The 14,898-nt window shown below is 45.8% G+C and overlaps 1 protein-coding gene across 5 annotated transcripts in view; it reads right to left on the bottom strand.

Moving 5' to 3' along the window:
• The window catches only part of Cracdl (CRACD like), a 113,903-nt gene that overhangs the window by 48,171 nt on the left and 50,834 nt on the right, over nucleotides 1-14,898 (bottom strand). The window contains exon 1 of one of the 5 annotated variants that reach the window (XM_076915040.1): nucleotides 7,874-8,280. The exons of 2 other annotated variants lie outside the window; for them this stretch is intronic. In XM_076915040.1, coding sequence (XP_076771155.1) covers nucleotides 7,874-7,947 — 74 coding nt within the window. In that variant the 5' untranslated portion in view covers nucleotides 7,948-8,280. Of the gene's footprint in view, nucleotides 1-7,873; nucleotides 8,281-14,898 lie in introns of those variants that run through there. 2 more of the 5 variants (XM_076915039.1, XM_076915041.1) reach the window with 2 other exon arrangements.

Here is a 14,898-nt window from a genome sequence, read left to right as displayed (position 1 = left end):
AGGGAGACTAGAAGTATAGGGAAGCTCTGGGTTTAACCAAGACCCTGTGTAAATGAGTAAGGTCAAGAGTAACAGAGGAAGACTCCCAGCATCAAACACAGGCCTCCATATGCACACTGCACATATGTGCTCACAGAACACACACACACACATCACATCACATCACACACAGAGACATACGAGAAATAGAATTAAGCTGGTATAGACTGAAAGCTGCTTTTGCTATGTCGGGATTTGTGTTTGTAAGGCCTAGATCAACCGCTGTAAATAACAGAAGAAAATGTAGGTAAAAATCAGTTCAGAAGTCAGATGTGAGCTACACTTCAGAGAGAAGGGAAAGTGAAGGCGTTACAGAGGGACAAAGCACTCACTAAAGAAATGAGAAAAGGAGGGGCAAATGGTGTGGCTAACCGTGTCAGTGATGCAGATGGATTTAGTCACTTGAAGGGGAGAAATTGTCAGACTACATAAAACAAACGAACAAAACCAAACAACCCATGTTCAGGGGCTGGAGAGATGGCTCAATGGTTAAGTGCACTGGCTGCTCTTCCTTGGGACTCAGGTTCAGCTCCCACACTTTCATATTATTTTATGCAGCACAACAAGCTTCAGTTAACATCAATATTTATGCAAACAATGTGACTTTGTTCTTCTTTTAAGGGTATGTCACACACCATTAAAATATAAATATATGTCACACATGCACACACATGTGCAAACACATGCACACATACATATATACACATGAACACACACATGCACACACACATGTACACATACACACACATACACGAACACATGTGCCCACACACACATGCACACATACGAACACGTTTACACACATGTACACATACATGCACATGCACACCCCTCAGTGCAGCTGTTGATTGGCACCTACGCTGACTCAGTGACTTATAAATGTGCATGTGCAGGCCAGCACCTGACTTTTATTAACTGTTAGAACATATGGGCGATCTGTCAACAGGATATAAAAGACTTGAAGAACAACATTAACTAGACGGATCAGGAATCCACAGATCACCCCACCTGGTAACAAAAAATACATAGCAACAGAATACACAGACTCCTAAATATCACATGAAAAACTCCAGGACACACGACGCCATACCCTAACAAGTCTACACACACTTAAAGGGTTAAAGTGGAATAAATTATGTTTTCTAACGAAAATTAAGGCAGTCAGATATAAAAATATAATCACATGGGAATTAAACAATATTCTAAACTGGCCAATATATTAATATTGGGAAACCTGGTTTTAGAAAAAAATTACAGATAAATAGTATAATTTAATAATGATAAAATTATCACACTCTATCAAGAAAACACATCTATTATAAGCATGAAGGCTAAGCTATATAAAAAGAGAACCTATATGCTCCATTGATAAAAATGGAGAAATGACTCAATTATAACAGTTACTTCCATAACCAAGACTCTCTTTCTATAACTTGTAGAACAAATATTTGAAGATTCGCAATATACAACTATTATTTTTCAATTATCTTACTCAATTAAAAACGTTTTAAGCCTAGAATAGTAAAAACAATCTTGATAAATAAGAATAAAACACTCACTCTCTACTCTCAAATCTTATCAAAGAGGCTGTAAACACAGCACAGAGACTGACAGTGCTTGCTGTATAGTCATAAAGACCAGAGTTCAAATCCCAACTCCCACCACACATGCCGGTAACTCCAGCTCTAGTCTCCATGTGCAAAGGCATAGGCGGCATAGACACCCTACACACACTACACATGGGTACACAGACTCACGGACATGTCACCGAACTGACAGACAGGCATAGATGAAGAGATTAGAAATCAGAGCCAGATGTGAGTGCATGCTATGAGAGCCAACTATTTTTAACAAGGATGTCAATCTTTTCAACTACTTGTACTGGGACATCTGCATGTAAATGTATCTTCACTCCGACCTCACGACATACATGTTACATACAGGGGCTCACAGAGCTAAATATAAATGCCAAAGGTACATTCGTAATTCTCAGTAGAGAACAGGAGTGAGTCTCTGATCTAGGGCTGGGCAATAATTACTCAGATGTGATGTGCAGAGTGGTAAGCTTTGGCTTCATCAAAATGACATGTTTTTGTCTCAAAGGACTCTGAAAGTGTCAAGCCAACGGAGAAAGTAAGAGACAGTCTTTGCCAATCATGCGTCTGATAAGGGAATAATATATAGGATATAGAAGCAATTCTTATGCCAGTGTATTCAAACCATCACATTTAAAAAACTAAGGGTCTGAATGGGAAGTTGGAGAGGAGGCACATGGAAGAATCCTTAACAACAGTACTCACAAGTCACGTCACAAGTCAGGACTACCACCTCCTCACTAGAACGGCTGCCGTCAAAGAAAGGACAATACGTGCGTGGACAGAGGTGAAGAAATGAAAACGTGCATTCATTGCTGGTGAAAATGAAAGAGGTCAAGGCCACTTTGGAAAAGTTTATCAGACAGAAAATCAGCATACGGCCACAACGCCAATCCCAGGCACCAAGGAAAAGGGAAAGAACACATTATAGCCATAGAGGATTCTGGGAAGACGGCAGAGGAAGAAGAGAGTGATTACAATAGGCAGGATCTGTCTGGTAAAACCATTTGGGGTTTGTTCTAATAAAGGCTTACAAATTCCAAGAAGGAATAGTTAATTTCAATCTCGGTCTGTTCTTAGCAAAGAAGCACCCACCCATGTGCCAGGTCCCCAGCCCCACGGCAAGCAATGCATGTAATTCCAGGAGCATCTTGCACACAGCTGGTAAGATCTAGAAAGGGCAAAGAGGTCTCTTCCTTTCACTCCGAGGATATTTGCTCTGACTGCCACTTGGGGTCACAAAGAGGCAGATGAAAAGATGGAGGCCATTGTTGAACCTCCCTCCAACTTTTACAAGACTCCTTCCTCCCAGCGACCCGGTAAATCCAGGGGATAGAATACGCCACCACCCTTTTCCACTCCTTTAACTGTAAAATGCTTTGTCCCTTGTGAGAGATCACCATCAAAGATTAGGTCCTTCAAAACCATCTCCATATCACAGAAATTAGTCACTGTGTATGCCCAGGGAGAGGTGCAGGCTCACACTGCACAATGCCCATCAATATAAATGGCGTCCGGAAATCAATCAAATAATAGCAGCAAACAAACAAAAGAAAACATCAAAAGACAAAAACCCAACAGCAACAACAGAACTGACCTGGAAGAAAGAGAAAAATCTGAGTTCTAGAATTACTTACTACACTGTGAGACCGAAATGTCCAATAGTAACAGCAAGATTGCATGGGATGCAAAGAAACAGAGAACATGGCTCAGAGGATGAAAACCAGCCAACTGAAATGCCTCTGAAGAAGACTTGGTGCTGACTACATCAGACAAAGGTTTTACACAACCGTCTCAATGGGGCTTGAAAGCTAATGAAGGGTGTGGAGTGTATCAAGGAAACACCATATAAACAACAATGAAATATCAACCAAAAAACTAAAAAGGACGACGAAGAGCAATCCTGGAAATGAAAGATACAGAGAAGGAAGGAAAGGCTGGCCAGAAGGCTCCAAGTGCAGAATCGAGCAGGCAGAAGAATCACCAAGATCAAAATTGGTACTATGAAAATTAGTGAATCTAAAGAAAAGAAAGAAAAAACGGATGAAATAACAGGAAATATAGCAATGGGGACTTGGTGGAAACTCCCCAAAATTAATGAAAGAAAGAAATAAAACCATCTAAGAAGCCGAGTGCAATCCTCGTAGGCAGAACTATGTCCAATCAAAAGATGCATGTTATAATCAAGCTATTGGAAGACAAAGATAAGATGTCTTAAAATCAGAAAGAGAGAAATTAAGACAGATGAGAGGGGCCCACCTCTCCCTTGTGGCACTGGAACAGGACTGAAGTCCTATACACTGTTAACTTTTGTTAAAGTTAATTGTAAGCCTTTATCACAAGGATACCTTTGAATGTTGTTAAAGATCCCATGGAAACACAAAGTAGATTAAGGATGGCCCACAGTGGGGAGAGGAGAGGAAAGACAGGGTAATAGCAGGCCACTGCCAATGGATACAAGGTTTCTTCTGAGGAGTTTAGAATGTTTAAAGATGACATTACGTTCACATAAGCTCAACTGTTGAAACCCATTTACTGTATTGTGTAGAAAGGCAAGCGCTATAGTACGTCAATTATGTCCACGAAGGTGTTGCCAGAGGGGCAGAAGGATATGGGAAAGGCATTTTTAGAAAAGAAAACCTGATGCAATTTTTCTCCAACAAACTCATGCTAAAACAAGGTCTAGATGGGCTGGAGAGATGGCTCAGTGGTTAGGAACACTCCCAGCTCTGTGAGTTAGGTTGCCAGTATACCAGTATCCGGTATCAGGAGGCTTAGAACTGCCTGTAACTCCAGCTCCAGGAATTTAATACCTCTTCTGGTCTCTAGGGGTACTGCATAAATATGCATAAAACACACACACACAACTCATATACACACACACATACACACACATTCATACACACACACACACACAATTTTTTAAGGAAAGATGATACATTGTGAGGTAGAGGGAGATGTAGTCAGGAACAGAGAGTGATATAAATGAGGGGAGAAACCAAACATCACCAGGAGGTGGCAGGCTGGATTCGAACCCAAGGCTCCCTACACAAACCGCACAAGTCCACACCCTAGTCCTGTTCTTCCAGCCCCAGATACCCACATCCATCCAGACCAGAATCTTTGCAAATGTTGCTCCCACTGGGTACCAGGTTCCCTGTTTCCAGCTCTGTGGTGGTCTCCCAACCCTCCTCATCCTTCTGACTTCAGCTTAGACTCCCTTGGAAGGCTCACAGGTTCCTTGGGTGAGCCAGCATTTGCCCTAACAGACTGCAAGCGCCCCTGCACCTTTGCACTCACAAAGGAGACCTGTTAGTTGCGTGAGTGCTTATGTGATTATCTGACCTGATGCCTGTTTGCAGATGTGCACCTGATCCCTAGCCAGAACCCTTAATCAATCTCTCCTTCTCTTGGGGGAAGGAAAGGACGAAAATAAATTATGACTTAAACTATTGTTCTCTAGTGAGTCATGCGAGGATCTGCCTGCTCCTTTTTATAGAAAAATAAGTTTCACATTATCGAGGCAAATGGAATGTGCAAATCTCACAAAGTTCTTGTGAGAAATCTCTGCCGAGAAACAGTGCCAGCTTGCTCCTTAATGATATTATTATCCTTGAGAACAGAGGAGCTGGACGGCGGTGCCCACAGAACAGAGGCAATGACATTGACAACGGATGTCACTCCAGTCTAGCCTCTCTCTAACAGATGCCTGCCTGTTCTGAAGTGGACACCTGGCTGTTTGTGACCCTTCCCTACCTGTGTGTCAGGAAGAGGAGGAGGCTGTGACAGACCTATACCAACAGGAGGTCCTACAAGGGTCTGAATTCGAGGTTGCTCAGCTGCTGCTGATAAAGCCTGCAGAGAAGGAAAAGGAACTGATGGCTGGTCAGTGTTGGGGCTTCTTAGTATCTTCAAATTAATGCTCATCTTAAAAAATAACAACAATAAAGCTTGGCCTGCAGATACAAGCCACCCCTCTCTTGCTAAGTATGTATACTTGAAGGTAGCTCTATGGGGAAAAAAGGGGGACTAGATTAGGTACTGGCAGGGTACTGCCACAATGCAGAGTCTCAAGGAACACTGCTGAATGAATGAATGAATGAATGAATGAACAAATGAACCACTTCTTAGTAACATTTGCTAGAGGAAAGATAATTTCCTATTAAAAATGAGATGGCATGCATGTCCCACACACAATTCTACCACCAAGGCCACCTAGCATCTCTGGGTGTGAGGGGCAGACTTTAAAATCTGTGACTATGCTTGCCCATGTCATGTCACAGTTAGTTCCTTAGCCTGAGAGGTACTGCTGTTTTCCCTCACACCCTGATGGGTTCTAAGGGCCTGCTGTGTGAGAGTAAAGGAATGTGGGGGCAGAAGAGGGCCAGGTATGGAGGCTTTGGCTGTCCCTAGGCTTCCCTTCAGCTATGGGCAGGGCAGGGCTGGCAAAGGCACAGGGAGAAAATGAGGCGTCAGGCCACAGCTCCTGGGAGTGTTTCTGTGCAAAGAAAACACAGGACAGCTCAGCCATCCACAAGATAAATAGCATCGCTTATGAGCACACAAATAGGATCTTATGTAAGACAGACTACTGTGTTCTGAAAATTGCATAATCACTGACTTGATGGTGCTCGGAGACCCTGTAAACGGTAGCACACGCTCATAGACACAGGAGTCCATCTTTACCAGCAGGCTTTACCACACAAACACACCCGAGAGGAATTCAGTTCCCAGACGACATTGCATGGCAGCTTCCACAAGGCCAGGGGTGAAAACATTAGACATTTCCAGGTTATTAGCATAGAACACATACACTAACATATAATACACGTCATATACAGCTTATACATATATTCATAGTTACCTTAAAATTTACAAGAAATTTGTACATGGACACACACACATACACACACACAGACACACACACACACACACACATATTAAAGATTTCTGACCAACCCATTACTTCAAAAATAGCTAAGCATGGGCGCTCCAAACTTTACATAATTACTATTTGCATAGTTCTTGGGGAAATATAATATAAATCCATGGTAATACTGGGGATGTGTCTTGCAAAAATGCCTTTAACATAAGAATCTCTAGATGTGAGCCTTACTGCTCTAGATGTGAGTCTTACTGCTCCAGATGTGGCCTTACTGCTCCAGATGTGGCCTTACTGCTCCAGATGTCAGGTGCTGACTGCTAAACACCTGTCTGATGGGCAGGACCCTGGAATCCAGGCGCAAGGAACACCTTTACCAGTTGGCTTATTCTTAACTTTCTGAGTATATTAAGGTGATACAACCCTTACTCACACATTCACACATGCTGAAATTAACGCTTGAGTTTTCCAGAATATGACATATATATGACCGGCACTCTTGTGATTTGTCAGATGTGTAACTGAGAAGATTTATAAATAGGAAGCCATGACCCAAAGCCTATTAACAAGACAGGCTGCCACGCTATCCTGGACCATTCAAAATACGCAGAATCAGACATAAAGGCCAAGCAGGTATCAGTAAACTCCTTCTGAAGCAGTCGCAAGGACGAAGGTCCACATGCACACCGCTTTCTGCAGTATAAGACAGCATTCGTAAGGATGGAGGCTGACCTACCAGGAATTTTCCAACTGGGGTCTGAGACATGCAATGCATTTACTTATGCTGAGCAAATGAGTTGGAATCGGCCACAGTCACGCTTCCCTCTGCACCCAGTGCAGGCAATTACAATGCGCTGAGAGCCAAACACTCTTTGGGGATAAGGTCAGTGGGCTAGGGGAGGTGGCCATTTGCATAGGCGTTCATCTGTCAGCTGGGGGACAGCCCTTTCATGCCGGGCTTCGAGTCTTTTTGTCTTGACCTCTGGTTTCCATCTCCACTCCAAGGGTATTAATTATGCCTCGTAGATCCAAGGAACAAGCAAAAGACATTAAGAAGGGAGCACTCTGTTTACATAGCCGGCCGTGTCTCCCTCCTTCCTTCCCCTTTCTGGTGATTCTGAATGTGTGTTAAAGGAGACACAGAAAATTATTATTTTGGCCCAAAATTCACACAACTGGAGGAGACAGGATAAAGTCTGTAAGACAGGAGATCACCCACATTCTAGAACACAAGACACTAGGTGCTAAAGGGCTGGCCTCAGTCTCAATGATGGTAAGTACCCGAGCCCTGGCAATGACCCAGTGGCCTGCCTCCCTGGACTCCCCCCACCTCACCACCTTGCTCTCAGGGGCCCACCTGGGATCAGGCCTGACGCACTGGTAAAAGGCAGACATCTTCCTGAGCGTACAGCAAGCCTCTGGCTCTCTCATTCTTCTGGCAACTAGCAACAGGAAGAAGAGTGGGCCTCCCTGTCCACTCTGGAGGGGCGAGGGGCTGTTTGGATACCACTGGACACTGGGCACGAGATCCTGTCCCTGTTCCCCCAGCAACTCTTCGGAGCCATGAGGAAGTGGAGTTTCTGGCAACCACGGCGCTGCTCTCCGGAGCTCCTTGGGCAGGTGTGCAGGCACAAGGCAGTTACTGCTCTCTGAGAGGCACACGCACTTCCTTCTGTGGGCAAGGAGTGGGGGTGGCCTGACTCCTTGGGGAGTTGGTCTGGAGTGGCTGTCACCTGTTTCACGGTGACTGGAATCCCTGCCGCACCACAGAGAGCAAACACAACGAACTCCAGGCATTAGCTCACTGTCCTCACCGGGAAGTGGCAAAGGCTGAGGGGCAGGAAGGACAAAACCTAAACAGACACTTGGCCCCTCCCTTTGGCTATCTGACTACTGAAATAAATTGTCCCAGGACACCAGAATTCCTTGGGGAGCCTCACCTAGAGGGAAGGAAAGACTGCAACCTATGCCACCCAGAGGAGGAATTTGTCTCCCAGGAAGCGATTTCAGTTCTCACAATACAGATTACCTTGCAGGAGAGACTGAAGCAGAGACAATAGCAGGCTCGGTGATGGGCAGTACCACACCCTGGCCAGGACTGCTTTAGTTGTGTATACTTCCAGGCCTCTATTTAAGCCTAAATCTCCTATCAGGACCCTGAAGAGGGAATTAGGGAGGGGTAGGCCATTAGATCTCTGTGTTCTTCCCAGCAGGGCCACAATGAACAAATCTCCTCTCCCCATTTTTCTGCATTAATTTATCTCGTCAATTGGCTGAGTAAGTACAGGGTGTTCCCAGCTTGTCAGGGCTAATGGCCCAGGCTCTGACCCTAAAGCAATTCTCTATCTGAAGAAGGCCAGGGCCTGGGAAGAAAACATCTCAGTGTGAAGAAAATCTAAAAAACACTACCATTCATGCGCCTGAGGCACACAGCCCCTCCTGCCCCCAGGTCCGCTCTGAAGAGCAAGGAGCGGGGAATCTTTGAAGATTGTCATGATTCGTTGGGCTCCCTCCATACATTTTCAAACTGCCCTTTCCTGGCCTCCCAAATGCTGCTTGTGGCTAGGCACAGGCTAACCATGCTCTGTGTGTCTGTGAAAACATTCCCCGCCCTCCTGCCCTGCTAGAAACCACACCTGGCAGGTGCAAGACCACGCCCACCCAAGAAGTCACGATACAGCCTCTCTGGCTGGGATCTCTGTCTCTCCCAGTAACAAAGCCAAGAGCTTAGAGACAACCTCTCTGCCTATCTACAGCCACCACTTCAAAATAATAGACTCCAGCAACCCTCCTGGCAAAGCCCGACTGCCTGCCTCGGGCTGCAACAGCCAGCAGTTTCTAAGCAACATTATAAGTGTTGACAGAACAGACAACTAACGAATGAGTGTAGGGGTGTGTCTCTGTATTATTAAAATCCAGGCGGACTACGACTTCAGAGAGTGGTTCTAGAAAACTCTTTGTTTTCCAAAATTGCTTGATACAGACCTCTAGCCCAGGTTTCTCTAAAGAGAAAATCGCGACAAGAGTGGCAAGTGATGACAGAAACAGGGGACACCAAGGGCTGTGGAGGTCGTCTATACCCTCTTCTCTTTATGTGGGGTTAGAGTCCGCAGCCCAGTTGCTACCTATCCTGTTCTCTCTTAGGTAGAGGGAGAATGAACTGACAGTTCCCTGTCTCCTGCGAGGCAGCTCAGGTGCCGTGTAGCCGAGTGAAACACTGAAGCAACAGAGCCAGGACCTCAGGGCTGCTGCTTCTAAGGAGCAGTGTGAGAGGTAGCTGAGCTCTGGCCTGGTGGCAGAAAGACGCCACACCACGTGACACCTACCACGGCAATTCCGACCTGTGAAGTCCGACAAATCAGGGGCCGCTATGCCGCTTGCCTGCTCTCAGGTGCGACTTGCTTGGTCCCAGCAGCTCAACAGTGCCTTGACACTGTGGTGGCTCAGCGTCTAGAATGGTGCCCAACACAGAATGGCCCAGGAGGGAATGCGTAGCAACTTGTGTTTGTACCTCTGTATGTCTAAGGACCAAGATTCTCCAAAGAGAGGGAAGGCAGATGAGAGGTGGGTCCTCAGAAGCTTTTGCACACATTTCCACCTCCCAGCATGCTCTCTGTGGCTGCTCGTTTTTTACCCATAGCCCTCAGGAACTACGCTTCTTGTTCCAGTGTCTAAACCATGTATATCTGGGTCGTAGACTCGTAATACCTATGTGTATCCATTAGAATGCCATTTATAAACTGAAACAGAAAGTCTTCTATGGAAAAATACCCAATGTTTTCATAGTAGGACCTCTGTCTTGACCCATTTTCTCTTCTTATAACTGAATAATAGGACACACTAGATAATTTATAAGGAATAAAAATGTATTTGGCTCATAGCTCTACAGAGAGGTCTGACATGGAGGGGCTGCATCTGGTATTGGGCCTTGCTGTTGGTGGAGACTCTGAAGAGTCTTGACACAGCCTAGGACACCACTCTGTGAGAGGCACAGACATGAGAAAGGAGAAGTGGCTTTTATGACAGACCCACTGGCAGTAACCCATGAATCCATGGATGGGTCAACTAGTCCTTAAAGACTTTGATTGCCCATCTCTTTCTCGATGTCTTTTATTTTGCAAGTTCTCTCTCTCTTCTCTCTCTCTCTCTCTCTCTCTCTCTCTCTCTCTCTCTGTGTGTGTGTGTGTGTGTATGTGTGTGTAGGTCAGAAGTTGAAATCTGGTGTCTTCCTCAAGCACATATTATTGAGGTATCAACCTGTCTCAAGGATCCCCTTTCCCTGTCTCCAGAGTGATAAGATTATGGGCAGGCTGCCACACCCACCTGACTTCTATGGGTTTCCAAGCATCTAAACCCCAGTCCTCATGTTTTTGAGGCAAGTGCTTTACCCGTTAGGCGGAGTCCCTGGCCTGCCCATCTCTTAATGCTTCCCAATGGAGATTAAAATTCAACTTGCTCTTTGGTGAGGATATTCAAACCATAATAACATTCCAGGTTCCCCAGGGTCACGTTGTTCAGAAGGATTAGCACAAACACAGACCTGGAGAATCTCTGTCCCCTCTCGTGTAATGCTCATCCCCACCAGGGATCTGACGCTGCAGCTCACTTTTACAAGAGGACACAGGATCTTCAAGGTTGAACAGCTAGTACAAGATCACTGAGCTTGTAGCTGAAAATCTGATGCTCTAATCAAACCTTGTACACCGCCCCAGTGTTTGTCTATCCTAAAATGCCAGCGATCTGCTAAGAAACACTGGCCAAGAGCTTGAGGGACGAGTCAAGTTCCGTCCCTTGAGGGCCGACAATCTGATAGTCAGTATTGAAAGCCTTTTAGAGCCTCATCCTGCTGGGGTCAGTCATTTCTGTTCTGAGGAATTTGTCCTAAAGAGATAAATCGAGGCCCCTTGTAACACCACATTGGGAACATATTGTTTCTGCCACAGAGCTGAAGAGGAAGCGATCCCGGGAGAGGCTCAGAGTTCTATGTAACCAGCTTGCCCACAGCAGCTGGAACTGTGGATTTGGGGGACCCACCCAGGGCTTCTTTTCACCTCCGTTCTCCACAGCCCGTTGTGCACACTTCATGCAGCAGCTATCCTCTGACCTGAGGCTGGAAACATCCTAAACTGGAACGGCCCAGGGCAGGAATGCAGGGTCCAGCCATCTGGAAACCGGGCTGAAGGAGCCTCACATCATGTATCACTAAGCACACCTACCTCTGAGGGTAACTCTCACTCAGGCATGGATATCTAGACATTGCTATGTGCTTTACCCATGTTAAATTCTGAATGTTCAAGGCTGTTGAAACAACTCTGGGAGAGAGTTGTTTGTGGGTTCTAAGTATTTTATAGCTGCACAGTTAGCTAAGTCAAAAAACTAATCGAGAGATGTTTACGACGTCATTAGTGCATGAGTTAGCTTCCAAACCATCCCTTGGATGGATGCTGCTCACATCAGCCTTTTACAAGTAGCTCCTGCCATGTTACATTTCCTGCTCTTGTTTCATATCTAAAACATGCTGTCACAAAGAACTCCAGATTTGCCACGGACTACACAGGCATTGAGCCAGGTACTCCAAATGTAAAGAGTTCTCATAAGGCCCTGTCCCATGAACAGGCTTCCATCGTTCTTTCCAGGGTGTATAACTTGGGTGGAGAAATGGATCAGAGGCTCGTGCTCTTGTAGAGCACCTGGACTCAGTTCCCAGCAGTCAGATGGTGGTTCACAGTCTCCTGCAACTCCACTTCTAGGAGATCCAATGCCCTTTTCTGATCTCCCTGGATACCAAAGCACCCGTGGAGTGCACATACATACATGAAGGCTCATTAAAAAAAATAAATATAAGGCTCAAAAAATAAAATATACTCAAAAATAAAATAAGATAAATAAATCATAAAGAAAGACGATAAGGAGCAAAAGAAAGAGGAGAAGGAAGAAGAAGAGGGGGAAGAAAGAGGAAGAGTAGGAGAAAGAGGAAGGGGGAAAGAAGGGGGAGGAGGGGAAAGAAGAGGAGGAAGAGAAGGATAAGGAGGAGAGGGAAGAGGAGAAGGCGAAGGGGAAGAGGAGGATGAGGAAGAGAAGGAGGAGGATAAGAAGGAGGAAGAGATGGTGGAGGAGGAGGGGAGGAGGAAGAGGAGGTGAAGGAGGAAGAGGAGGAGGAGGGGGAAGAGGAAGAGGTGGAGGGGGGAGGGAAAGAAGAAAAGGAGGAGGAGGAGAAGGAGGAGGAAAAGGAGGAAGAGGAGGAGGAGGAGGAGGAGGAGGAGGAGGAGGAGGAGGAGGAGGCGGCGGCTCCATAGTAGTTCCCTCCTGGAAAAATGTAGACAACAGAAGTTGCTCCGTCTCAGGCCCCATGGGGTCAGTTACCCTTAATATGCCAAGTGCACTCTACCTTAACCCAGAACACAAAGGAAACCATTTGAGAACTTCTTAAAGACAGAACCATGTGCTGCAACCTCCTCTCAGACCCTTGAGAAAATCCCACTGCAGAAATGAGGGGGTCTGGGGGCTCCCTGGAAGACCCCTAGACAAAAGCATATGCAACCAGTAGCATCTTCTCTTTGGCCTAAAGCCAGCTTCCCACTGTCACGGCATATTACCACTATCCCACCTTTAGAGGCAGCCCAAGTACAGGTGACAGACATGGTTATTTTTGTTGTTTGTTTGTTTTGCTTTGCTTTTTACAAAGAAAGGCTCGTCCTCTCTGACTGCCACAGTGCTGCTTCCAGATAGAGCCACAGATTGACCGTGGAACCACTATCACTCCAGCTCCATCCCTCAGATCACAGGAGGGGAAGGCAAAGCCTTCTCCTGACACCCCCAACTCCTAAGAACCTATTGTGGACCTGGTTCCTTTCCATTTCACTCTCCCTGGGCACATGCGACACAGGGCAATCTCAGCTGTGTAGTCACCATGTAGATATTACACACATATGCAGCAAAACCAGAACAATGTCCCTTCCCACACTGTCCCTCTACAGAGCTGCTGCAGCTAAGCCCTGTGAGGCTGGGGCTGTGGACAGAGTATGACCCAGTCCCTTATCCAACAGATGAAGGCACCCACCAAGTAGATGCCTGGCCACTTAATTCCCAGCTCTCTGTTCTTCCTGTTGCCTGTGGCTTCCTGGGAAACTCGGCAGATCAAAAAGCCTCAGCTTTATTCTCCCAGACACTGCGTTCCCAGGAGACAGCTGTCAGGACTGTCAGTCACTCTGTAGGGTGTGGGGAGGCAGATCCAATCTCTGACAGGGACAAAGGAAAGTCCCAGCTGACAGAGCCAGAAAGAACAGCAGAGGCCTGGGACAGAGGAACTGTTATTCTGTGTTCCGTTATCTGCAGGAACTACCGGGAGGATGAGACATGTGAGCACAGGACTCAAACCCGAGCATCAGGAATCACTGGAAACAATGTAGCAAGAGACTGAAAGAACGGGCTTCAGCACTAAGGACGGAAATAAAGGTTACTATGTGATGGAAACCAGCAGGCTAGTGGATTCTAGGTTTGCCTTGGTGGGGGTGGGTGAGCAGGCTGGTAGGATGCAGGTGACAGGGTGGCCCCTAACAGCAACGATTCACTCTCCACATACTGAGCACTGTGCCAATAAATATGACCCATCCATCTGATGGCCTGCCTTAGTCAACTCCCAAGTTTTCCCCCAACCTGCTGGATCCCAGGGTAAGGCACACATCTGCAAACTGGCTTGTCACACATAGGAGCAAAGCCTTCCAGGGATCATCTCAGAAGGACATTTGAATTTGGTGCTGATGTGAAGATTTTAAGAAATAATGAAATTGTCAAACCCCAAACTGTACAGCTTCATTTCTCTGTATTTTTAAACTCAACAAAAATGGAGGTAGTATTTTAATGCCTTTATAAGTTTGAAATCACCTTGGTGTGTTAGGAACTAAAAAGGTATTAAATTAGCTTCTATTTTAACTTAATCTAAAAATAGCTTAGGCAGCCTGCAAATGCACTACACGGCTTAAATCTGTTAACCGTGTTCACATTTCCCATCCTGTTACAAGCTTCTGGTGTTTAAGGTAGGTTCGTTCCTTACTGACTGTGTTTTTCTCCAAGAGCTGGAACTTTGTGAGGGCCAGCTTTGTGTTCACAGCATGGAATGCTTGTGTTAGACTACAGTAAATGACTATAAATTTAAATGAATGTGTTGGGAGTTTCATTTTAAAGTCGCCACTAGCCACAGCTTCTGCTTTAGGAGATGCTTCATTTTTTACCATAAAGAAAGATGAGGTAAAGGGGCAGCACCTGGCACCACCCTCTCATTGTCTGTCCTTGGCAGACATCAACAATCAATCACAGCATCATTTTCAGGACTGCTCACAACACAATACTCCAGATAGCTACTTACTACCGGCTGCTCAGATC

The sequence above is a fragment of the Arvicanthis niloticus genome, chromosome 17 (genome assembly GCF_011762505.2).
Source record: "Arvicanthis niloticus isolate mArvNil1 chromosome 17, mArvNil1.pat.X, whole genome shotgun sequence".
NCBI lineage: Eukaryota > Metazoa > Chordata > Mammalia > Rodentia > Muridae > Arvicanthis > Arvicanthis niloticus.
This window is presented reverse-complemented; position numbering and strand designations above follow the sequence as displayed.